The sequence below is a fragment of the Engraulis encrasicolus genome, chromosome 21, assembly GCF_034702125.1.
Source record: "Engraulis encrasicolus isolate BLACKSEA-1 chromosome 21, IST_EnEncr_1.0, whole genome shotgun sequence".
NCBI lineage: Eukaryota > Metazoa > Chordata > Actinopteri > Clupeiformes > Engraulidae > Engraulis > Engraulis encrasicolus.
In genome coordinates, this window is record NC_085877.1 from 12,333,621 (window position 1) to 12,360,120 (window position 26,500).

Here is a 26,500-nt window from a genome sequence, read left to right on the forward strand (position 1 = left end):
ATTTAGCACTCTCGTGTCCCCTCTTTGCCAACTGCTGTCCTGGTTTGCGTGCAGCCATTTCTCTTCTCCGCTCACTGCTCCCTTTCATGCTGGCTCCAGGACGGCGTGGCATGGCATGGGCCCTGAGAGAGACAGGGAGCAATTGTTGGGATGCTTTTTCTTACTCTCCCCTTCGCTCTCCTCTCCTCTCCTCTCCTCTCCTCTCCTCTCCTCTCCTCTCCTCTCCTCTCCTCTCCTCTCCTCTCCTCTCCTCTCCTCTCATCTCATCTCCTCTCATCTCCTATGTTGATATATACTATATATATAGTATACAGCCTCTATAGCCTAGTGATCCTAGTAGGAGGCCCTTGCCCCTCAAAATGTCTGTGCACGCCACTGGCCAGGATCATTTGTTATTACTTTTTCATGGATTTTTTGTAGTTCTCTAGTGCCTGGGTGCATTTCAGTCTTACTGTGTCTGTTGTTGATTGTTGCTGATTCTCATGCCAAGGGCGTAAACAAACAAATGTAAAATCGCAGTGGGACCAATAATCCTCAACGAAGGATCTTCCAATTCTGTCGCCCTAGAAATCCAAATTGCTTACACGCACTTCTCATACAGTAATTGAGTGCTGCGCCAAAAACAGTATTTATTGCAGCATCAATACGGGTCCATGTCAACACCAGGCGGCCCATAATTGTGATTGTGATATAATTATGTAATTTGGTGGGATTAGCAAGAGTTGGCAGAAACCCGGCCACTCCCATGAATCACTGAGCTGACTGAGGAGCAATCTGAACATGCACACTCTACACTAGTTTGCAGTGTTAGTTTAGCACTTAGAATGTCAAGTCTAACACCCTTAGTGAAGATTCACATTCATCTACTGTAGGTCATCATGTTATTTAACGAGTTTAGCAGCTGGAGAGAAAGAAGACGTGTAGTTGATTACAAGCAAACTCTTTAGATAATAAATCGTTACTGTAAAAACGCTACTAAAACACTGACAAAATGGCACGTTTCCATTGTTGCGAGCTGATGCACAGCATTCTGGGTAGTTTTCGAGCTGGGTAGTTTTCGAGGGCTGGTTTTTGAGCTGTGCCGTGCTTTACTTGACTAATCGAAGCAATAAACACAATAAAGGGCGGTCGAGTTGTGCCGTGTCAAGCTGTACCAGGTAGAAAACGGCCAGTGGAAAAGTGATGGCACCATGTCCTCTTAATTCCTTGCCCCACAGGCTTTGGTGGTAGTGTTTAACTTCACCATGGCGCTCCTGTCAGTTGTCAGTGAATTCTTATTATATAGTAATGTTTAAAAAACGTAGCTTGTTTTACTTAGCGTACTCTTACCTCAGGCTACAAGTAAACTTAATATAATTAATTACTATTTAGTCTAATTAAAAGGTCTCTTCTTCATCTTCCTTCAAAGGCTGTGGTGTTGGTGGTGTTCAACTTTGTTGCAATGCTACAAAGTAAAATAAAAAATCTAATCTCATGTAATCTGACGTGTTTGTGTTTGTGTCTTCCCTCCAGGCGGCGGTGGTGGTGGTGTTCAACTTTGCCATGGTGCTGCTCATCTTCCCAGCCATCCTCAGCATGGACCTCTACCGCCGAGAGGACCGCCGCTTTGACATCCTCTGCTGCTTTGTCAGGTAATTCTACACGAACGCGCACATGCACGCACACACACAGGCACGCACACACAGGCACACGCACGCACGAACGCACACACAGGCACACGCACACAGACATATGCGCACACACACACAGGCATACACACGCACGCACGCACGCATGCACGCACACACAGGCCCACGCACTCACACACACACTCAGGCACACACAGGTATACACAGGCATACACAAACGCGCACACAGACACACACACAGGCATACACACATTTTTACCACCACCTACTGTGATCTGCTGATGCTTCTTCAGGTACTTTACCACACGCACACACACACACACACACACACACACACACACACACACACACACACACACACACACACACACACACACACACACACACACACACACACACACACACACCACAACCACCCACTGTGATCTCTGAGCGTGCCTTTAGGATGTCTTAAGCAGTGGAGCCGGGATAAAATTGCATAGGAGAAGGCTGTGGTAGTACATGAGATATGTGTTATTTCAGAATACATAGAGGATGTACCACAGGAGTATTTAGTTTGAAACGCAAGTGCTTACTGTCACTTTTGCCTTTCATTATGGTACCGAATTATTTTCGTAATTCATATCATTATATAGTAATTTCCTGACTTTTAGCAAATGTTGCACAGTGGTTCAGATATGTAAACCTTTCCACAAATGCCCCCCGCTCTCTCTCCTCAATATTCCAGTTATTTTATGTAGTAATTGTATGTGATTATTTCACTGACTTCCACACGTGGCATAAAGGTATAATACGTGGCATGTCATGTAGTCTTTGCCTCTTCTTTCATGTCCTCCCTCTCTGTGTTCCCATTCCCAATATGGTAATTTTTGTGCATTAAATGTATACCCAACTGTATTCTCAATATTCCTGCTATCTAATGATGTTGACGTTGTGTAGGCATGAAGATTCTGCTCATAGTATAACAATCAATCGTCTAGCAATGTCATGTATTTGTCACGTTAAGACTAAAACACGGAAGGGTCATATAGTAATATTATATAGTAATTCTATATGTTTATATCAATAACCTTCACACACATGTAGAATAAAGTCATGGGGTCAGATGTGCATCATATGCTTTAGTCTAATATCCTTTCATTTCCTCTCTCCTTTCCTTTTCTGCTTCTTAACACTTTGTATGAATTTTAATTGTTTTGTTTATATATTGGAATGCTTGCTGCTATTCTATTATGCCGCTAAAATGCTCTAATGTTTTTCATTATTGTTTTAGTCAGACACTGAACAGCACTTTGGTCAGTTTTGCAACGTTTTGAAATGTGCTTTATAAATCAAACTTGCTTACTTACTTACTTGTACTTACTTACTTACTTAAAGTACTTACTTAATAAAACTCAGAATGAATAGTCAACAGCAACAAATATTATTTAGATTTTTAGAAAATGATTTCATGGCCCACTTGGAATACCTTGTAGGCCCACCCATCACTGAATCACTGCTTTAGTGTAATATCCTGTCCTTCCCTCTCTCTCCCGTCTCCACCAGCCCGTGTGCCAACCGCGTGATCCAGATGGAGCCTCAGCCGGCCTACGTGGACGGCTCGGACGGCAGCCGCTACAGCCCCCCGCCCCCGTCCTACAGCTCGCCGCCGCCCTCCTACAGCAGCCACGGCTTCTCCCAGCAGACGCACATCACCATGCGCTCCACCGTGCAGCTGCGCACCGAGTACGACCCGCGCACACAGGCCTACTACACCACGGCCGAGCCCACCTCGCAGATCCACGTGCAGCCCTACGCCCCCACGCCCGCGCCCCCTCCGCCACCGCCACCATCGGCACCCACCAACATCAACAACAACAACAACAACCCCGGCGCTAATCATAACTACAGCAACAGCAACGCCGGCAACAGGGCGAGTGCTGGGGGTGTTTTACCAGGTACGCCCATCGGGGGTGCCGGGGTGGCATCCGAGCCTCCTCCTCCTCCTCCAGCCCCCTCGGCCTTCCTCTCATCCTCGCCCTCCTGCCACAGTGCCAGCTCCACGCGGGACCTGCTGTCCCAGTCCACGGAGCTGTCGTCAGTGGGGGGTGGTAGCCGCGGTGGTAGGGGGCATTCCCACTCCTGCCCCGAGCCGCCATGTTGGAGGTGGAGTTTTGCATCATTCGCAGAGCAGCACTACGCCCCCTTTCTGTTGCAGCCCACCACCAAGGTATGTACTTGTATACGCACGCACGCACACATACACACACACACACACATACACCACAGGGGATGACGGACAGGGGTCTATTTTGGATTGGAATGAATGAGAACAGACAGAGACAGTCACTTTTAATTTTTTATTCCTCTCATACGTGCCCAGGTTGAGGTGATCATACTGTTCCCTGGCTGGCTATCATAGTATTACGTAAAATTACAGATTTCATTTTCTGTTCCCTGGTTCAGTTGGTGGCATTACATTATATTACATTACATGACTCCCAGACTGTTAAGTTCCCTATTCCCCCTGTCCAGGTGGTGGTGATTGTGCTGTTCCTGGACCTGTTGTCATAGCATTACACCACGTTCCACATTATTATGCAACTGACATTTTTCGCTGTTTCCCCAAATAATCAATGCAAATGACAGTCGTCATAATTTTCAAGTCATCCGCCATTAGAGTACAATTAAAACGTTTTTGAATGAACCTTCCAATGATAACGGTATTTTTTAAGTAATAAAAAACTTAAAATGCTCTGTTCCACATTATTACGCAAAGTAGTTTTGTAGTGTTGTAATCCAAATTTCTTTCTTTGTTTCCCATTTACATCAACACAGTTGGATTTTTGTACCTTCTAAATTACATTTCAATGTTCAATACTTGATGATAACCTCTTTGTCTTAGTAACTGGAATGCTGCCTTTAACATTGAAGTCAATGGCAGGGCATTGCATGGGAGTTATGGAAGCCCAGATATCCTTGATGCTTTGCTCTCAACTGTTTTTGTTTGTTTGGTCTGGTGACCCACACTTCACTCTTCAATATACCCATAGATTTCCATGCCACGTTTAGGTGCTTTGGTGGTATCGACATTTTAACTCACCAGACATAAAACCCCATTGAAAATGAATGGTATGTTATGTCTGGTGAGTTAGAATGTCATCATCTACAAAGCACCTAAACGTGGCATGGAAATCTACGGGTATATTGAAGAGTGAAGTGTGGGTCACCCGACCAAACAAACAAAAACAGCTGAGATCAAAGCAGCAAGGATATCTGGGCTTCCATAACTACCATGCAATTCCATCACTTCAATATTAAATGCAGCATTCCAGTTACAGCTTATAGCAAAGTTTTGAACATTGAAATGTATTGAAGGTACCAAATGCCAACTGTTTTGATGTAAATGGGAAAAAAAGAAAGAAATTTGGATTACAACACTACAAAACTGTTTTGCGTAATTAATTGGAACAGAGCATTTTGGGCATTTTAAGTTTTTTATTATTTTAAAAAATACCGATGTCATTGGAAGGTTCATTCAAAAACGTTTAAAATTGTACTCTAATGGCTGATGACTTGAAAAATATGACGACTGTCATTTCTATTGATTATTTGGGAAAACGGCAAAAAATGTCATTTGCGTAATAATGTGGAACGCGGTGTACATTAAACTACAGATTTAATTTTCTATTCCCTGGTTTAAGTTGGTGGCGTTACATTCTATTACATGACTCTTTCGCTGTAAACCCTGTCCAGGTGATGTTAATCGTGCTGTTCCTGGACCTGTTATCATGACATTACATTACATTGCATATCTTATCCCCCTCTCCAGGTGGTGGTGATTGTGCTGTTCTTGGGCCTGCTGGTGGTCAGCCTGTACGGCACCACGCGGGTGCGCGACGGCCTAGAGCTGACGGACATCGTGCCGCGCGAGACCAGCGAGTACGATTTCCTGGGCGCCCAGTTCCAGTACTTCTCCTTCTACAACATGTACGTGGTGACGCAGCGGGCCGACTACGCACGCTCGCAGGGGCTGCTCTACGAGCTGCACGCCCGCTTCGCCTCGGTCAAGTACGTGCTGCGTGAGGAGGACGGCAGCCTGCCGCTCATGTGGCTGCACCTCTTCCGCGATTGGCTGAAAGGTGAGTGCTAGCATCAGTGTTGACCAATCATAATGCCTTACTGCTGCACCTCTTCTGGGATTGGTTGAACGCTGATTTCCACCATCACTATTGACCACTCATAATCTTACTTACTACCTTATTGTTGCTGATGTGGTTGTACCTCTTCCGCGATTGCCTGGAAGGTGACTACCACTACCAGTTTTGACCAATCATAATGTCTTGCTGCCGCTCATGTGGCTGCACCTCTTCCACAATTGGATGAAAGGTGAGCACCAATGTCAGTATTGACCAATCATCCTTCATGCTTTACTTTTTTTACATGATGCTCCTCTTCCACGATTGGCTGAATGGTGAGCGCCATCACTAGTTTTGACCTATCAAAGTCACTTAACTCTCAACCAGGGATGTGACAAACTGGCCTCAACGGTTGCAACGGTTGCAATGTATAGCCAAAAATCAGGAAAAAAAATTGTGGCCCCATAGAATTTCGGTTCTTGGATTATGCCCAAGACACATAGAGCACTGTTGTATCTGAAATCGACAACACCCTCTGATTGGGTGGGCCATATTCACAGGTGGGTGGGCACAGCACCCCTTGGCCCACCTGTGGCTATGCCTAGGAATTAAGTATTTTGAGTACAGTATCGTGGGTTTTCAGAGTCTCATATACTGTGCCTAGGGTAAAATCCAGACAGGTTGAAATGGCATTTAGCCATTATGCTGACAAATGCTGGAACCAGCTTCCTGTTCAAATAAAACTGCCCTGACAGTGACATTATAGAAATTAAAAACTGCTTTATTTTCATCTGCCTTTGGTCAAGGTGGGTTATCTACTCTCTATTAAAACTTTCTATACTTTCTTTCTACTTTCTACCTTCTCTCTTCTCTTTCTTTTCTCTCAAGCACATTGAATGACAGTTGTATGATAATATGCAATACAAATCTTATTGCTTTTTCTGTTGTTTTTGAATATGTTTCAACCATTCACTACATCACCTCAAATACAGAACATTTCTCATGTAGGACCTTTTTACTCCTAGCCAAGTTGGCAAGTTAATTAGTCAAATCACATCATAGCACACAGCGACTGAAACAAGTGTTTTACATTACCTGTTACTGGGTTGAAACCTCCTAACCGCAGAGATACACCAGCGGCGATCTGAGCGAGTCGAGCGACGGAAGTAATTGACTTTGTATTGAGTCGAGAGACAAAAGCGATTCGGGAGACTAGAGCGATTTGCGCGACGAGCGCGACAATTTGAAGTTGAAATCTTTTCAACTTTTTATGACGCGGTTCGGCGACAAGCCGCGACAGCCAATGACTGTATAGAGGTCAGTGACCACAGCCAATGGGAATGCTTGAATGCTTTGCCTTCTGCCTGTACGGACATACTCTAGTCTCCTCAGTCTCTCGTATCGCTTGCTGCTACACTCTGTCGCTTGAGTCGCGTCGCCGCTGGTGTATCTCTGCGGTAAACCTGGTACATTGGGTAGGCTCTCTGTACAGTATCACACCGTTGATAGTCATGGTAGCAAAATGACCCAAAAATAGGAAAAAATGTAATTAGTTTGGAAAAAAATAATATTTTTTAAGCAATTTGTGGTCTTTGTTATCTCATAGGTTCCTCATAGGTCACCTGAATCGCACTATATCAGGGATGTCTCATGCATGTAATTCATCGTAAAAATCCGAACAGCACACACACACACACACACACACACACACACACACACACACACACACACACACACACACACACACACACACACACACACACACACACACACACACACACACACACACACACACACACACACATCTCTTGTTTTTTAATGTTATAACAGCCTGTTATCTCCTGGGGAATATTATGTGATGACGTGATAAAGACGTCTGTGATTGACGACCTGTGGAGAATGCGAGTGTAGCACGTTTGTTAGCTGTGGTTTTGGAAAGTTGGAAAGTAACCATTTGAGCACACCCCACTGCAGTGCGCACAAACCCAGAGTCTATGTAGTTTGAAAACATGCTCTGCGGAAAACACTTAACTTTTATCTCCGCTCGAATTTGGTCTTTTTCAGTCGCAGGCGAGTGTTGCTTTTAATTGCTTTGTGTTTCCCTTTGATTTGCCTTCTTTTTCTGTCTGTCTCTCCGAACATTCTCCATCGTGGGCTCTGGTTTTGTCGAATGACTGCTCCTTTTTTGTTATTGTGTGCACAAAGCACTGTAATTTCAAAGTGCTGGTGCCGTTTTATTCCGGCATTTTACTCGTACAGCTGCGTCCTTTAATAAAGTGGCATTACAATAAGTCACGCGTGAGAGCGTGTGTTTTGTGTGTAGAGGCTGGGAGGTCCCGCCATGTGGCTTTGGGATTGTCGTAGCTGTTGATGTTGTTGCTGTTGTGTTTTGTCAGAAGCACAACACAGCTGAGAGCAGACACCCCTCACCTCTTGTTTATGCGAGCACACACTCACTTACACAAGCATGCATACACATACTGTACGTAGTACTGAATACGCACTCATTCACAAATCACTGCAGAGGACCTGTAAAATATTGCAAGCCAGTTAAACGTCAAAAAGTAAGCCTTAAGTTTGCAAGTTGACTCCACTCGAGACTTAACTCAACTGAAGGCTTTCTCAAGTTGAGTTCACCTACAGGTACAAACTTCAGGCAGCAGGGCAACTTACTTTTTTTTACGTTTAACTGGCTGCAATGTTTTACAGTGTGCTTACGGTGTCCGATACCATTTAGAATGTAACCAAAGAGAAAACCTTTAAAGTTATATAAAATGTAGAACTGGAGAACTTCAAACAGGTGTCACGCCCTAGACTCGAGACTTCCCTGCACAGTAAAAAAAAAAAAAAAAGATTTAACATCTTTTAGGTTGTATCTAGACCAAGAGAACTCTCTTAAGTGTGGAATCAGCACTGCATTTTTTACTGTGTAACTGCAGTTGTGAAGGTTTTGAGTGAGGGTTCCATCTTCGATACTTTTTAATTTGTCAGGCTTCATTGCCGATTCTAATCGCTGCCTCAATTGGGCTTCATCTGGTAAAATAAAGGGCTAATAAATAAGTCCCATAAATAAGGGAGGTGTGGAGATGACCCCATTCAGGGAGGAGAGCAGAGCGGGCTAAAGGGCTTGACTTTCACAGGCTGACACATGCATCAGCGGTGTTGCTTATGCTCTAGGCGTGTGAAGAAGGTCACGGTTCCACTCTTCCAGTGCATGGTTTTTATTCCTTTCTTTTTTCTCTCCTTTGTTTCCCTCTACTTTTCCTACTTCTTTTTTCCTCTCTCTCTACTTTCTTCCACTCTTTCTTTCCCCTCTCTCTCTCTCTGTCTCTCTCTCTCTCTCTTTCTCTCTCTCCGTTGGGATTATGAGATTCCTGCGTTAATCCCAGTCAGATCAGGCCCAAAGATTGAGTAAGCTCCTCTTTTCTGAATAGGCTCTCTCCTCACTGATGGCAGGGTGGGAAAGTCTACCTGCAATTACCCTGCCTGCATCCAACCCCCCATATTTCCTTTTCTTACGTCATTGTATTATTTTCTTTCTTTTTCTTCTTTTCAGACACCCTATATCACATCATTCAGTTTTTTTTTAAAAAACGAACTCCATGAATTAAGAGTTATTTATTTTCTTTTCCTCAGTGCCCTCAAAGGATACAGTAGGTTGTTGTGTGACAATGGGTGCATGAGAACGCCAGTCAGATGCCTGTTTTGTTTGTGGGCAGGGTTGGAGAGGGGTGGGGGTGTGGGCGGTGCTTTTATTCAAACACATGATTGTATTTAATGGTGCATGTGTGAATGTGTTTATCCACACTCTGTGCAAGTGTGCATGTGCATGCATTTTAATTTGAGTGTGTGTGTGTGTGTGTGTGTGTGTGTGTGTGCGTGCGTGTGTGCGTGCGTGCGTGCGTGCATGTTAATGTGTATGTGTATGTGTGTGTTTGCGTGTATGCGTTTATTTTCTCCTGTGTCTGTGTGCGTTTTACAGTGGATGCCAGAGAGGGTGGGGTGAGCGAGCCAAGCAGAGCTTTATTATTGGCCTTTGAAATGGCTCGACAAATTGGACACAGACAGGGGAGATAAAAGGGAACCCAGAGACAATGTGTCCCAGAAACTGGCCAGTGGCAATCACGGGAGTGAAGAGAGGAGAAAGAGAGGGGGATGAGAGGGGGTGAACGAGGAGAGGAAGGGAAGAAGCTGGAGAATTAGGTGGGGGGGGGCAAGTCAGAAGCAGTAGTCTGTCTAGTTTCCGTTGCACTTTTGCACTAGCTAGCTTCCATTGGAAATCTCAGAACTTGCTGAAATTGAGTAGAATAGATTGGAATGGGGTAGAATGGGAATTCAATACAATATCAATATCAGTATTGGTATTACAACAAACGTAAAATGCCCAAATAAAAAAAGCATTGCAAAAAAAGCAATGACATAAGAAAAAAGACAACAAACAGATCTAAATATACAGCACAGCATTTTTAAACTCACACTTTCTGAACTTTTTATTTGCACCACCCCTTAGCTGCAGTAGGCCGGCCACCGACTCTCTTGTGTTATGGCTCTGTGAAGTGTGGTCAGTTATTGTCGTGAGGCAGACTGTCAGATACTGGGCCCGAGTGCAGGCTTACGTGTTTCTGATCAATCTTCCCCACCTGCCTAGTGGCTACAGTTCAAACAGGCAGTGACCAGCATCTTGTGCGCGCGTGTATGTGTGCCTGTATGTGAATTTGACTTTCGTGACATTCCGGGCTTTGTTGAGTTGGTGAAAAGCTGTGTATGACATGTTGAACCATTACCGCACACACAGTTTTCACCGCCCGGAGAAAGAAATATCATGGCAGATTAGATCATTGTCAGACTTCCCAATAAATTCACTTGTCACATCAGACCGTCTTGTGTATATGCCTGCCATTGTTGAACCATTTTTGGCCGGCTTACCAAACGTGTTTTTTTTACGATGTATTGTGCCGTGCCTTTTGCCTGACTGACGCGGCTTTAAGAATGTGATGCGGAGAGACAGTCAAAACAATGGTGAGGGCTCCCCGTGAGAAGAGCACCGACATCTCGTCTCTTGAAGATGCTCCATACCAAAACCAAATGCCAGATGTGTTTTGGGGGGGGGGGGGGGGTTTGCCCAAAAAATCCTGTGTTTCAGGGCCCCGGGAACTTGAACTTTAGATTTTCACACTATAATGCGTTAACATGCGGCCCCCCTCTTTTAAGTTTATAGTTGCCAGAATACAGCGCACATCAAGGGAACAGAACTCCCACCCCAATCCCATCCCAATTGTCGACGCAACAATGATTTACTATTTATTGCATTAGAGTTATTAAAGTGCTACCCAAAGTGCAAACGTTTTTGGTCACCAGACCACCCTGCTTTGTCTCATAGTTTTTACCAGAATGGCTAAAATGACTTATAATAATGTATATAATGTGTTCACAAGGACTGTGTGGATTATCGTGTTATTGTGACATACGTTTGATCGGGACATGGAATGGATATTTTCACAAGTATACTTAATTTTGACCTCAAGTTCTAATTAGTTATGTTGCCACTTTTCTAGTTGCTAAGCTTGTCACTTGTTAATGGTAGCTTGATGCTAGCTTGTCACTTGTCAGTGATAACTTGTTGCTAAGCTTATCACTTGTCAATGGTAACTTGTTGCTAACTTGTCACTTGTTGCATTGTTTGTCTTGTAGGTCTGCAGCAGGCGTTTGACCGCGACTGGGAGGCGGGCCGCATCACACGCATGAACTTCAAGAACGGCTCGGACGACGGTGTCCTGGCCTACAAGCTCCTGGTTCAGACGGGACGCAGAGAGAAGCCCATCAACCACAACTTGGTGAGACATGGATTTATTTTACACCATACCACTACTGTGCATACTAAATCAATTATATCGATATATTCATATGGCCCATCATCATCCTCGATTGTCATTCACTTATTCAACATTGCTGTCGGTAACTCTTTGATACTCTTACGTTTTTACAGAAGTTTCTCCAACCTCTGTTCTTGGTTACATTTTTATTACAAACCAACCTACAATTCCTGGGTTTCAGTTGACGTCACACGCTTGAAATCCCTTTGATCAAACAAAGCGCTATCTTTATCCAAAGTAACCATCGCTTAAAGTAGGCTACCTTTGGATTGGTAGAAGCTAGAAACATACCGTTTTCACTTATGGAAAGCTGAGATTCTGAGATTATAGTGTGTCTTTAAGTCCAACTCAATGTCTCCAATCCCTGGTCGCCCACCATTTCAAATGTGCGTGCTTCCATGATGACGTAACTGCAACCCAGGAATTATCTAGAAAATTAGAATAGCACAAGTACAAGTACAAATCTCGTACGAGCCTTTTGTTTTGAAGATTTACTATCGCCATTAAATAAACAAATAAGCTCACTCCTGTGTTTTCCGTAAAAGACTGTGGTCTAGAATCCTTAATAAAGCAGGATCCTTTTTGCGCTGGGCAAAAAGCAGTCGCGCCTCAGCTCCTCCAATAAACCGCAGGGAGCTGATTTCCTTAAAATGTGTTTGAGTCTTGCTTGGACCCAACAGTGTAGAGATGGGATTTTTTTGGTCTTGGAAGGGATACGGAATATACTGTAGTGGCTCATTCCTTTCAAAGAGCCCTTCAAAAAAACTGGTTCTTTTGATTTGATTTTGAATTATTTATTTTCTGTTAAGAAGATAGCATTTTGACTCCACCTATAGGTCATTTTACAACAACTGATTGTCGTCCAACAACTACTGATTGTCGTCGTCCTTCTAAAGACCGTTTCTGCCAGTCTCTGAGGCAGACACTTGTGTTTTTCCCCAAATTAAAGTAAAGAGTAAAGAAAAGAGTGGCTTGTTCAAAAGAATCAATTCATTCACGAATGTCACAACAGTACAACAGTACTAGTTCTGAAGTTGACCAGCAGTGCTGTATGCATTCACTCAGTCTACCCAGGACATCAGATCTTCACCTTAAGTTCAAAATCCACCAACCTGAAATGACACCAGTATTTTTTTCACGTTGGTGTGTGTGTATGTGTGTTTGCGTTTGCACCCCCCCCCCCCCTTTACTCTTTCAGTCTTTCTTCCTTTCTTTTTCCCTTCCGTTTGAGTGGAGTGTCACTGTGCGTAGGGTGTGACCCAGCATGGGAACCACACCTGGCCTATAAATGCAACCCCCCCTCTCCTCTGTCCCTCAGTAACCCCACCACCACCACCACCTCCTCATCTACCTCACTCCTCTATCCCCCACCTCCCAACTGCGACCCATCCAACATTTCTCTCTCTATCGCTCTCTCTCTCCCACCTCCCTCTCCTCCACCCCCACCCCCACCGCTGTCTCTCACTCCCCCATCTCCTCCACCTCCTCCTTCTCTCCTCGTCTGCCCCCAGCATCCCCTCTCTACTTCTCTCCCCCACCCTCAGCTCCCACCATCTCTACCTCCTCCTACCCCTCCTCCTCCTCCTCCTCCTCCTCCTCCTCCTCAGCAACCCACCTCCCCAGCCTCTCTCTCTCTCTCCTTCCTGATTGCTTTACCAAGCCCAGGAATTTAAAGCCCTTACCGGGGCCACAACCCGCCTCTGAAAAAGCAATTAACTCTTCATTTAAACCATTTGTCCCATTCGTATGCCACAAGGAATTATAAAAAAAGTCTCAGACTCTCAACTTGCAAAATCCCCAAACAGTTTACAGTTGCAGAATATGAAGACGTATGCCTGTGAGCCAGTGTGTATTCCAGAGAATTCACATATTTGTGTATAATGATTATTTATGTCTATGTTTTTGCCATTTTGACTTTCTAAAGTTGTTTTTCAAAGATTTTAAATGCTTTCAATGACATTAAAGCGAGGCTGCATGGAGCAGCCCATCACAACAGGTTTTCCTGCTGGAATATGTTGGGGGTTCAGTCTACCAGTCTAACCGTCTAACAGACGCTTGGTATTCTAACTTACTGAGTACGATAATAACTGCAAAACACGCAAAAACAAACAAACCACCTGTCCCCCACCCACCAGATCTTTGTCCCCCCCTCAGTTCCATGGGGGTCCTGTCTGAGCCTAGCTAGCAAGCGCTCCGTTAGCAACATGTTGATAGAGTTGATAACGTGTTTGATAGAGTGAGAAAGGACGAGGCGCGGGAGGAGGAGGAGGAGGAGGAGAGTTGGTTGGTGGGTGGTGTAGTAGAGAGAGGAGGAGGAAGGGGTGGGGGATTGGTGAGGCAGGCGAGGTGAGCAGTTGAGGATGGAGTGTGTGTGTGTGTGTGTGTGTGTGTCGGGATGGGGGGTGGCTTGGACACGTCACCGTGTGTTTGTGTGCGGGCCCCAGCTGTCGTCATTTCCTGTGCCTGTGAGGGAGCGCATAGCGTAGCTGTAGCCACAGCGAGGGGAGCCGAGTGGGAGGGAGAGAGAGAGAGGGAGAGAGAGAGAGAGAGAGAGAGAGAGAGAGAGAGAGAAAGAGAGGGAGAGAGAGAGAGAGAGAGAGAGAGAGAGAGAGGGGCCCGCCAGCCATGCTCTGTGTGTGCCTCCCGTGACAGCTTCAAGACATACAGTTGTTGCGTATCCTGCTGCTTAATTCAATCCAGACTTGAGGAATCCAAGTCTCCCTCTCTCTCTCTCTCCCTCCTGCTCTCTTTTACCCGCTCTTGCTCTCTCACTCTCCCCTCTGTGTGTGTCTTTTCTCTGGCTCTGTCTCTCTTCCTCTCTCTGTATGTGTGCGTGTGTGTCCCTCTCTCTCTCTCTTTTGTTTTCTCTCTTTTGCACACTACCTTTCTTTTCTGTACTATATCTCTCTCTCCCCCTTCTCTCGTTCTCTACCCCTCATCCCTCCTCCTACTTTTGCGCCCTCTCTCTCTCTCTCTCTCTCTCTCTCTCTCTCTCTCTCTCTCTCTCTCTCTCTCTCTCTCTCTCTCTCTCTGCTTGGCTGCCATGTTCCCCCCTTTCTGAATGGAATGAGGGGAAGCTCCGTCACATGGTCCCCCTCCTTACTGGACCAAACACATTTTTCAGTGTGTGTGTGTGTGTGGGGGGGGGGGGGTTGTGTGTGTCTGTGTGTGTCTTAGTGTGTTTTGTGTGTGTAAGCAAGTCAGGGCTCCAGACTAACTTTTTGCACTGGTTGCACTGGTGCGCCTAAACATTTTTTTAGGTGCACCAGCACAAAATTTAGGTGCACCCAAATGTTTTCACCACCCCATACACACACGCACCTCAGCTTTAAAAAATAATAATTAAAAATAATAACAATAGCAATAATAATAATAATAATAATAGGCCTAATAATTGTTATTATTATTCTATTATTGTTGCTATATTTTAAAAGACCTGGAGCCTTTCATGTGCTATAGGCTAGTCTTCCAAATGTGCTCCTTATAAAAGACATGACAGTAGGCTACCTAACTAACACATCTTGGCTACAAGCAGTTTGGCTGGTAGAAAAGACCAAATTAGTAGCCTTTTAGTCAGTAGTGTTTGACTAGTAAGATAAACATAAAAGCCTTTTCTGCAATAAGGCTATGCACACGGCACAAGCACAGAGTTACAATATGAAGATAGATAGATGGATGGATGGATGGATGGATGGATAGATTTTTTTTTTTACAAACCCTGCTAAAAATGTCATGATTTTTAAAATCATTAGACACAAATAGCCTATGTTTACAGTGGAATCTGAGGTGAATTGGGTTTTGTCTATTTCCCCGTTTTTGAGCGCTCTCCCTCTGCATAATGATTGTGGTAGCCAATCTTAGCAAGCGCTACGAACAGACAAGACAGCACTAGTGCGCTGTCTTGCTCTCTCTCTCTCTCTCTCTCTCCCTCTCTCTCTCTCTCTCGCTCTCTCGCTCTCTCTCTCTCTCTCTCTCTCTCTCTCTCTCTCTCTCTCTCTCTCTCTCTCTCTCTCTCTCTCTCTCTCTCTCTCTCTCTCGTGCTGTCTCGAGACAGATTAGCGCGTCACCTATTTCACGCGGCTGAAACGGGCAATTATCCGCACCCGTCTGCGTTTCTGTGTGGCAATGTTTAATATCCGCTCAAGCCATTTAGTTTTTCCCCGTGATTGTGACTCTCTCGTGTTTAAAATATCCTCAAGTCATTTTGCTGTTTTTACCGTGATTGTAACTCTCTCGTCCGTTGCAAAACTCGCCTGGTTGAGAACACAAATGTCGCTGGCACAAGTGAACTCGGGTAGTTGAGCGAAGTCGAACATTCTATTCTGAAACGTCGTGCTGCCTGTGAACGAGGAAGGGGGAGAAAGCTACCGGTAGTTCAGCGGAGTTGAAGGAATGACCGCATCGACACGTTTTATTGTGTGATGATGGGCCACTACTGTAGAATGACTATTAATTTTATGTCCATTAAAACGGTTGTTTGGTAGCCTAATTGATTTTGTTCTACTGGCTGGTCGCACCGGTGCGCCTAAAAATATTTTTTAGGCGCACCATTGAAAAAAATGGGCGCATATGCGACCAAATTGGTCGCACTCTGGAGCCCTGCAAGTAGGAACTACTTTTATCAAGGGTGCATTCATCACGCCCCTACTACTTGCTTATTTTTTCTTTCTTTCTTTTCCACTTTTTCTCTTTTTTTTTCTTCCTTTTTCGCAATCTTGTATGGGTGTGTGGTCCTTTCCAGCCAACCGAGCTTGGAACTTTTTTTCCCCCCTTTGCCTGAAGCTTTCAACAAATTTTAGAGAATAGTTATACTACTACATCTTGGAATGCGTGTGTGGTTGTGCGTGTGTGTAGGAAACAGAGTGTGATTGTATAAGAGTGTGTGTGTGTGTGTGTGTGTGTGTGTGTGTGTGTGTGTGTGTGTGTGTGTGTGTGTGTGTGTGTGTGTGTGTGTGTGTGTATTATGAGGGAAACAGCATGTGGGAGAAATAGTGTGTGTGTGTATGTCTCCGCCCGTCCGTATGTGTACGTGTGTGTATACGCGCGTGTATACGTATGTATACATACGTACAGTACGCGTGTATTTTCTATGTTCCATGAGTGTGTGTGTGTGTGTGTGTGTGAGTGTGAGAGAGTGTGCGTGCACACACAATTCTTTGTGTGTGTGTGTGTGTGTGTGTGTGGGGTGCAACACAAGCCAAAGAAATGTGTAAAGTCATTTTGCAAGAGAGGCTTGGCCGGGCCATGGCGCCAGTCCGGTGCTCGGGCACTTCTCGCCGGCTATCCGTAGGGGTCAGGAGAAGCCAACGCCGGGGCCCATTTATACAGATGTTGTGTTATTTTTATAGCCGCACCCCATTTGCTGGGTGCCACTTTCCCTCTGTGTTAACAGCAAGGTTAACTGCGCACAGGCGCACCCAGGGACTGCGGCCAATTTTTTTATTGTTACGCTAACTGAAGCAATTTTTCTCTCCCCAGCACCCCCCTCCCCCCCCTCTTCTGAACACAAAAGCGACCCCCCCACATACACTCACACGCACACGCACACTCAAACACACACATGTGAACACATGCATACACACATACACACAGTCAAGGCAAAAGCATAGACACAAATGCATTGCACACACAGACACACACGCACATGTATGCACAGTCAAGACACACACACACACTCACTCACTCACTCACAAACATACACACACACACACACACACACACACACACACACACACACACACACACACACACACACACACACACACACACACACACACACACACACACACACATACACTCACACAAGAAAGACACACACTTACACTCAGGCACAAACATGCAGGAATGTGCACACACTCTCTCTCTCTGTCTCTCTCTCTCTCTCTCTCTCTCACACACACACACACACACACACACACACACACACACACACACACACACACACACACACACACACACACACACACACACACACACACACACACACACACACACACACACACACACACACACACACACACACACACATGCTCATTCACCCCTGACGTTGAGCGTTTGGAGAGGGGGGTGGATTTATAGCACAGACCACCGTCGTCCTGTAATGGTTTTACCTTCTCGGGAGGTGCATACGCTATGCAGCTCTAGGAAGAGAAGAGGGAGTTCTCCAGGAGATTAGGCATTTTTGAACATCTCTTTTCTCTGTCTCTCTCTCTCTCTCTCTCTCTCTCTCTCTCTCTCTCTCTCTCTCTCTCTCTCTCTCTCTCTCTTTCTCTATCTCTCTCTTTCTCTCTCTCTTTCCCTCTGCAACAAAATAAAGGAGGACAAGAGTTGATCTTTAGCCATTCCTTTTCTTTCATCTGTCTCTCGATCTATCTCCATCACTCGCTGTTGATCTCAAACCATTTTTTCACTCCTCTCTCTCTCTCTCTCTCTCTCTCTCTCTCTCTCTCTCTCTCTCTCTCTCTCTCTCTCTCTCTCTCTCTCTCTCTCTCTCTCTCTCTGCTTTTACTTCTCCTCAAAGAACCCCAGTATATCCACAACAGAAAAAGGAAAAATCTTCCCAGACAACTCAACTCACTACCATACAGTTGTGGGGAACAGGGCGGCATGGGGCTCCTAGGCTACAGGTTGCGATACCCCCCCTCCGCCCCCCCTTTCTGTTTACATAAACAGTGTTGTAATAAGAGCTGCATATTAAGTCTGCCAACTATATAGAGGAGTATTAACAAGAGATGATTTTTTTCATTACTGCATCTGCATTTCAGCAAAATTGTTTTAACCCCCTTTGACCAATCAGGGGGCCCCTGACTGATGGCAACCTCTAGATAGTATCTGCATCAAATGTGATAGACCATAAGAATGACATTGTATTGCAGCAATAATAAAATATTATAGTGCAAAAATAAACGGTAACACTTTATTTTAGGGATACATCTATAAGCACTAATACATACAATGTTAATGCCTGCATAAGTAACTTGTAAGGCATGTATTAAGCAAACGCTAAGGCCTACTAGGTCCTTACTAAGGTTAAATTGGTAATAAATCCCTTATTGTGCATGAACAAGACATTTGCGAATACGTGCCTAAAAAATGTTTGATTTTGCATTGTACATGCCTTACAAGTTACTTATACAGGAACATTGTATGTATTAGTGCTAATAGATGTATCCCTAAAATAAAGTGTCACCAAATAAACAAACTAGCAAGCATTTGCCTTCAAAACATAGCGTACTTGGTGGAGATAATAATACAATAATATAATGATAATAACAGATACGTTTTGGACCTTTAGTTTGTCCAGTTGGCTGCAACTGAATTAGAATGAGAGAATGAGAGAATGAGAAAGGATGAATGAGAAACTTCACAGACAGTAGTTACGTGTGCAACACGCAGCTGCTTCTCTGCTGGGTAGGCGTCTCCCACCTCTCTCGCGACCCCAGGGCTGAACTCCACAAACCACAAACTGGCCTCTGCATTTTTTTTAGTATAGACCAGCCCCTCACCCCCACCCCCACCGGCATACTACAATTATGATGGGCTTCGTCCACTGTATATTTGGGATGGGCCACCCCATGTAAACTACAGGACGGACTCTAAGGGAAATTTTGAAGCAAACACCAGTGTCGTCCCCCCCAGGAAAATGCCCTGTATGCCAGATTACCAGATTACCACTACCATTCCTGTGATTTTTCCAGCTGATTACTCTTATACCCTGTGTTTGTCATGATATGTAATAGACAATATTAATACTGTGTCAAAGTAATTATAATTACTAATAATAAACAACATTAAAGCTGTATCACACTTGTTGTTCTCTGCTGACCGTGCCTCTTCTATTTTCGTCCCTCCCGTCCCCCACCTCCCTCCCTCCCTCTCCTCCCTCCCTCTCCTCCTTCTCCTCCTGTTGTCTCCCCACAGCTGACGCGGACGCGGCTGGTGGACGCGGACGGCATCATCAACCCCAGCTGCTTCTACATCTACCTGACGGCGTGGGTCAGCAATGACCCGGTGGCCTACGCCGCCTCACAGGCCAACATCCGCCCGCACCCGCCCGAGTGGCTCCACGAGCGCACCGACGTCCTCCCCGACACCTGGCTCAGTAAGGGACCACAGCGCACATAACAACACACCACACCACAGCACACCATACCACGCCACACATAACAACACACCACACCACAGCACACCATACCACGCCACACATAACAACACACCACACCACAGCACACCATACCACGCTACACACATAACAACACACCACACCACAGCACACCATACCACGCCACACATAACAACACACCACACCATAGCACACCATACCACGCCACACATAACAACACACCACACCACAGCACACCATACCACGCCACACATAACAACACACCACACCATAGCACACCATACCACGCCACACATAACAACACACCACACCACAGCACACCATACCACGCCACACATAACAACACACCACACCATAGCACACCATACCACGCCACACATAACAACACACCACACCACAGCACACCATACCACGCCACACATAACAACACACCACACCACAGCACACCATACCACGCCACACATAACAACACACCACACCACAGCACACCATACCACGCCACACATAACAACACACCACACCATAGCACACCATACCACGCCACACATAACAACACACCACACCACAGCACACCATACCACGCCACACATAACAACACACCACACCACAGCACACCATACCACGCCACACATAACAACACACCACACCACAGCACACCATACCACGCCACACATAACAACACACCACACCATAGCACACCATACCACGCCACACATAACAACACACCACACCACAGCACACCATACCACGCCACACATAACAACACACCACACCACAGCACACCATACACACCACCACACCACACCACACCACAGCACACAATACACCATGCTGTAATAGTAATTAAAAAGACTTAACCATAGTACAACACTACTGAAACATTACACAGATCCTTTAGTAATACATTAAGACTTTGCCATTCTGCTAACATCCAATTTATAACAGAGGCCATGTCAGAGTGTTGGCTGCAACGCAGGTGATTGTAGTGGTGCCAACTGTATATCCTAAAAACCATGCTGCAGTTTCTAACCAAGTCACCAGCAACCAAGTGGTTGGTTAGTCATTGGTCGTTGCTAAGCACTGATTAGCAACTATGGTTTGGGTAGCACCACAATGGTGACTGAAGTGATTAACTAGGTGAACTTTAGTCACAGTTGTACAAACCTGTTAGCAAGAAAAACAGCCCAATTCTTTATTCTTTAAAGGGACACTGTGCAGGAAATGGTCAAAAAAGTATGCTATGCTATGCTACAACTATGCTACTCATTGAAACTGGGCTGCCTATTGCCAAATTTGATCTCTACATGAAAGTTTACTAAGTAATTAACAAATATTTTCTAGTACGATCCAAGTACAGTCATTTTTGCAGCTAAAAATGGCTATTTTTGGAAATTCAAAATGGCGGACCATGGAGAAGATCCCCCTTTTCATGTATGAAAAGTGCAATTTTTCCAGTCATAATGAATACTTAGAATTTGATGGTGGTGGTAAGTAGTCATGAAAAAAGGTAACATTAGTGAATGGGCAGCATGAATTCTGGAAATAAACAACTAAAAATCTCACACAGTGTCCTTTCAAAACAAAACTGGCCATATGGCGACAGGCTGTTATTGCTCTGAATCTGACCACCTCCTGGGTGAATTAAACCAGAGTTGTCACATAACCGCCCTTGTTGTAGTATGCTACTCTGATTTCTACCAGCTGATTCTGGTCACGAGTCATTTATGTGTTTCGATGCTCCCACCTGTAGCTAGTTCAGTCTTTTTTTCTTTTTTTTGCTGAGATTTATTTCTTCTGTTTTGTTTCCTGGCACTGCGATACATCCCCAAGTCTCATCCCACATGTCTCCAGATGGAGTGATAAATTGTCCTCCTTTCAACCAGCTAACCATCCTGCTGCCATCATTGTTGCACAGTGTAGTATTCTTTCAGATGAATGTACAGTTTTTCTATAAGGAAGAAAAGGTAGACCCGTTTAAAAAATACAATCAGGTATTTTCCATTTGCAATAATATGTTAAAGTGTTAACGCTACCCCAATCATTACACAACATAATCAGGATTTCAGTCTGCTTTTTTTTCTTTTTTCCCCCCAAAAAAACTCAATAAGGCATTTTCCGTTCACAATAATATATGGATGTTAGCATTTTACCAAACAACACCACAGTGTGAATGTGCGTGTGTGCGTGTGCGTGTGCGTGTGCGTGTGTGTGTGCGTGTGCGTGTGCGTGTGTGTGTGCGTGTGCGTGTGTGTGTGTGTAGGGAGGATGGTCATGGTGGGCTGGCGCGGTACAGTAAAATAGCTGGGGGGTGTAAACAGGGCCCAGTGTGTGGCTTTAATTTGTCTGAGGGCCTGCTCGCCTCTCTCGCTTGCTCGTTCGCAGCTTTATGACACACATTTTTTTTCGGGTGGTGTATGCCTGCCGGTGTGTCGGTCAGTCACTGTTTCGACTTTGCGGTTTTTAAAACGGTGGTGGGGCTGTTTTTTCCCCCTTCGCCCACTCGGGGAAGCGTGATTGGATAACAAGCGGAGGAGAGCACCGGCCCCCCAGGAGCCAAGGTTGGCAGGACTCCAGCCAGGCGTCCAAATGTGAATTTATAGAGGAGATTATAATGGGAGGGGTGGAGGGGGGTTCAGGGGAGAGATAGGGGAGGGGAGGGGAGACCAGGGGAAAAATGTTAAAGCACAGGGGAGTGGAGTGGAGGGGGGTTGGAAATCGGTCAGGAGGAAAGGGAGGGGAGAGAGAAAGAGAGAGAGAGAGAGAGAGAGAGAGAGAGAGAGAGAGAGAGAGAGAGAGAGAGAGAGAGAGAGAGAGAGAGAGAGAGAGAGATGGGTGCATGGTTACCCCAAGCCAGTATAAGGTCAAACCAGGTTGGGTTTACAAGTTGAAAATGAGATGTTTCCGCACAACGCCAGAGAGTAGTACTGTAGTAGTAGTGGACTAGCCAGAGGAACAGAGGGGAGACAAGATGTAGAGGGAGGGAGGGAGAGAGAGAGAGAGAGAGAGAGAGAGAGAGAGAGAGAGAGAGAGAGAGAGAGAGAGAGAGAGAGAGAGAGAGAGAGAGAGCAGTAGGAACACGGTAGGAAACGTATCAGATCCAGGTTTTAAGACAGGCCTTAATTCTTTCTGTCAGGTAGGAGTGGCTGAAAGCAACAGTTGGGGAAATCTGTTGAGGGAAAGAGAGAGTTACAATATGGTATTTGACTTGATCCCAACTTCCTACTTTTTCCCTGGGAAAAGAATATTAAGAGCAGCCTTAGGTCAAGGTTAGCAGAGGTAATGACAATGTAATTATATGACTCAAGTCATCAATTAACCATAATTAAGTTACCATGCAAACTTTAAAAGTTGGTGATGATATAGTAGTTACTTGGACATTATGTTTCTCCTCAACATATTTTTCATACAAAGCTACTTCAGGAAAACGATCACGGTCAGGCAAAAGAAAAGCAACTTCGGGAAAACGATCACACTCAGGGAAATTTGTCTTTATAATTTGTGTACTCCATGGTAATTTTGGTGGTCCATGGTCGTCATAGTCTCTTACCTTTACATTTGAAGACAATTCTACTACTAATTCAAGCTTTTTTTAGCTTCTTGCTCTCTCTCCTCTCACTTCTTCATTAGTTCCTGTTGCTGAAACTGATCAAATATTACAATTAATTTTAACTTGTCTTTCTTCTCCTCTCTCCCGTCCACAGTTCCCACCGCTTAACCTATCGAGTACGCACAGTTCCTCTTTCACTTCAACGTGGCTGCGGGAGATCTAACAATGAATTTTAATTGGAACCTATGCTTTCTTCTTCTCCCCTCCACAGTTCCCGCTGCTGAACCAATCGAGTACGCACAGTTCCCCTTCTACCTCAACGGGCTGCGGGAGACGCCGCAGTTCGTGGAGGCCATCGAGAGCGTGCGGGCCATCTGCGGCAACTCCAGCCGGCTGGGCCTGCCCGCCTACCCCAACGGCTACCCCTTCCTCTTCTGGGAGCAGTACGTCAGCCTGCGCCACTGGCTGCTGCTGTCCATCAGCGTAGTCCTCGCCTGCACCTTCCTGGTCTGCGCCGTCTTCCTGCTCAACCCCTGGACCGCCGGCATCATCGTGAGTACCACACTACAGTAATGTATAACGAACATCGGGAGTACCCACTACATTGTTGTATAGCTTATTGCTTCATTTGGGAAGTGTTGGTGCCTTCTCAACCCCTGGACCGCATCATGAGTACTGAGATAGGGTTTATACATATAAACATATTACGTTTTCAGTCCTTTTCTTCGCACACCCAAAGATACTTACTTTACTCTAGAAGTAAAGTACTCTTATACATTTATAACTTGTGACTGGATACATACAAAGTACATATTATACATATATAACTCATAACATGTACATATATAAGTCAAAACTGGATTTAGGAAGGGTAGGGAAGTAGTTACACCATATAGTTACATTTGGGAAGCGTTGGTACCTTCTCAACCCCTGGACTACCAGTGGCATTGTGAGTACAGTTGGATAGGGCTTTTACACAGAACTTAAAACTGCATTTCAGAATGGGTGTTACCTTTAGTGTCAACGCCAAAGGAAAACGTCAAAATTGGTCAATGTGAAAAAATGTATTGAAATCAATCAATTCTCCGCTGGTAGGGGGTTTGGGAGAGCTCTCCACAATATTGGTTGATATGGATATATAGGAAAAAAAACACGGTCAGGGTTACCATTTAATAGTGCAGTATACCTGGAAGTTAAAGTGGAACAAGAAATGCCACAAATGGTGTGCTTCAACTCAATATGGGATGAAAGAGTTGTGGAGTAGTGCCATTGAAGGAGCAAACACTTCTACTCCCTCTCCTCTGTTGTAAAAATGTACAGTCACGCATTCCTGTGTAATGGGAGCAACATTAAGAGAAAGAGTAACGTACAGCACATATAGCCTTTCATTTTCCTCCTCCCGTTTTCCAGGTAAGTTCCTGGAAACAGGGTCCCATTGACGCTGTATGAATCCATCATGTTGGAGAGTAAATCCCTGTTTTCGCCCAACTCCAATTTAGACCTGTATAACATTGTTAGCACAGAGATGTGTATCGGGTGAAGAACATGTCTTTCTGTATGGCTTTTTGTTTTTTTGGCCCCTCAAATTGAAACGTATGTTGTAAAAGGCGAAGCACAGGGTAGTCTTGGAGGGGGAGTAGAAGAGAGAGAACAGCACTGGTGTGTTTTCATAGCCCTGTTCGTTGTGTTTATATTGCACTGTCAGGGCACGTTTGTTTAGTCTACTGCGAGCTGCGTTTCGCAGACATCTCAATGAAATGAATGTGAGGAGACAAGCAGGTTGCCCCGGACGACCACAAACGGCAGCATTGCCTTTTAAATATGGCTTCTTTTCCTTCTTGTGGAGGTCTCTTGCCTTTTTTTCACACACACACACACACCCCACCACACCATTCCCAAATCACTATCTCTACTGGTTCTATCCTCCTGCACCCTCTCTTTCTTTATTTATATTTCTGTCTCTCTTTCGCATTCAAGCCTCCACCCCCCTCCTCTTTCTCTCTTTCTCTCTCTCTCTCCCTATCTCCTTTTACTGTGTGCCTTGTGGTCACAGCCTCCTGCACCCTCTCTCTCTCTCTCTCTCTCTCTCTCTCTCTCTCTCTCTCTCTCTCTCTCTCTCTCTGTCTCTCTCTCTCTCTCTGTATGTGTCTTACAGGGTTGCGGCCCCTGTCCCCCTACCTTTTACTGCAGGCCAGTGTTAAAGCCATCTTCAGTGGCTCCAAGAGCTCTGCAACAGGACTTTTTGTTCAGTCCTCATGCTTTACAAGACAGATGAAAGACACAGTTACGGCCCCAGCTTTGGTTTTTACCATTTGCCTTTTGTCCACCCAACCACCACCTAACGTACAACCCCAACCTCCGAACCTCACCACAACCGCTTTTCCACATCTGAGTTGTCAGAGTTCGTCCACCTCTCTCTCTGTCTCTGTCTCTCTCTCTCTCTCTCTCTCTCTCTCTCTCTCTCTCTCTCTCTCTCTCTCTCTCTCTCTCTCTCTCTCTCTCTCTCTCTCTCTCTCTCTCTCTCTCCTCTGTATCTTGCATCTTGCTTAAGCTTCCTTCCTTAACCCTCCCCATCCATTCCTTTATCCACTACCCCACCCCACCGCCATAACCACACCCCACCTCCTTCAGATGCACCTGGGCCCCTTAAACCTCAGGCCAATCAGCTGATAATGGCATTACCACCCCCCCCCCACACACACACACACATACCCTTCTCTACTACCCCCTTCCCTCCAACCCAACCTCACTACCACACAAGCTGCAGCCTGCTCCATCAAGCCTGTCTCTCCATCAGACGAACCCAGGGCATGGGCACCTTCTTCCCCACCCCACTCCATCCCAGCCTCAATACATCCATCCTCCCAGCTCACCAATCCCAAACTTGCTCCATCAATCCTTTCTTCCAATGGAATTCACTTCAGACACATGCAGGCAAAACTAGGAAAGCGAAGAGAAACGAAACTCAGTGTTCCATTCTGACAGATCGACTGTGAACAGGTCGTAGCAGCGAATCAAATCAATGGAAACATTTATGTTGTTGATTTGATTGACTGCCTCAGACTAAATTTGCTCCTCATTGGCATACTATTAAATATGGCACAGTCCACCTGTTTTAGCCCAATTAAATTTTGGTGTTGATTCGGATCACGATCCGGAACCAGGATTTTTCACCATTGCAGGATAGGGCAGATTTTGACATTCCAGTTTCT

The 26,500-nt window shown here is 45.2% G+C and overlaps 1 protein-coding gene across 2 annotated transcripts in view; it reads left to right on the forward strand.

Annotated features, from left to right (window-relative positions):
• The window catches only part of ptch1 (patched 1), a 101,992-nt gene that overhangs the window by 58,991 nt on the left and 16,501 nt on the right, over positions 1–26,500 (forward strand). For both annotated transcript variants that reach the window (XM_063186205.1, XM_063186204.1), the window contains exons 13-18: positions 1,513–1,631; positions 3,174–3,837; positions 5,440–5,749; positions 11,438–11,580; positions 19,540–19,720; positions 23,560–23,840. In XM_063186205.1, coding sequence (XP_063042275.1) covers positions 1,513–1,631; positions 3,174–3,837; positions 5,440–5,749; positions 11,438–11,580; positions 19,540–19,720; positions 23,560–23,840 — 1,698 coding nt within the window. The remainder of the gene's footprint in view (positions 1–1,512; positions 1,632–3,173; positions 3,838–5,439; positions 5,750–11,437; positions 11,581–19,539; positions 19,721–23,559; positions 23,841–26,500) is intronic.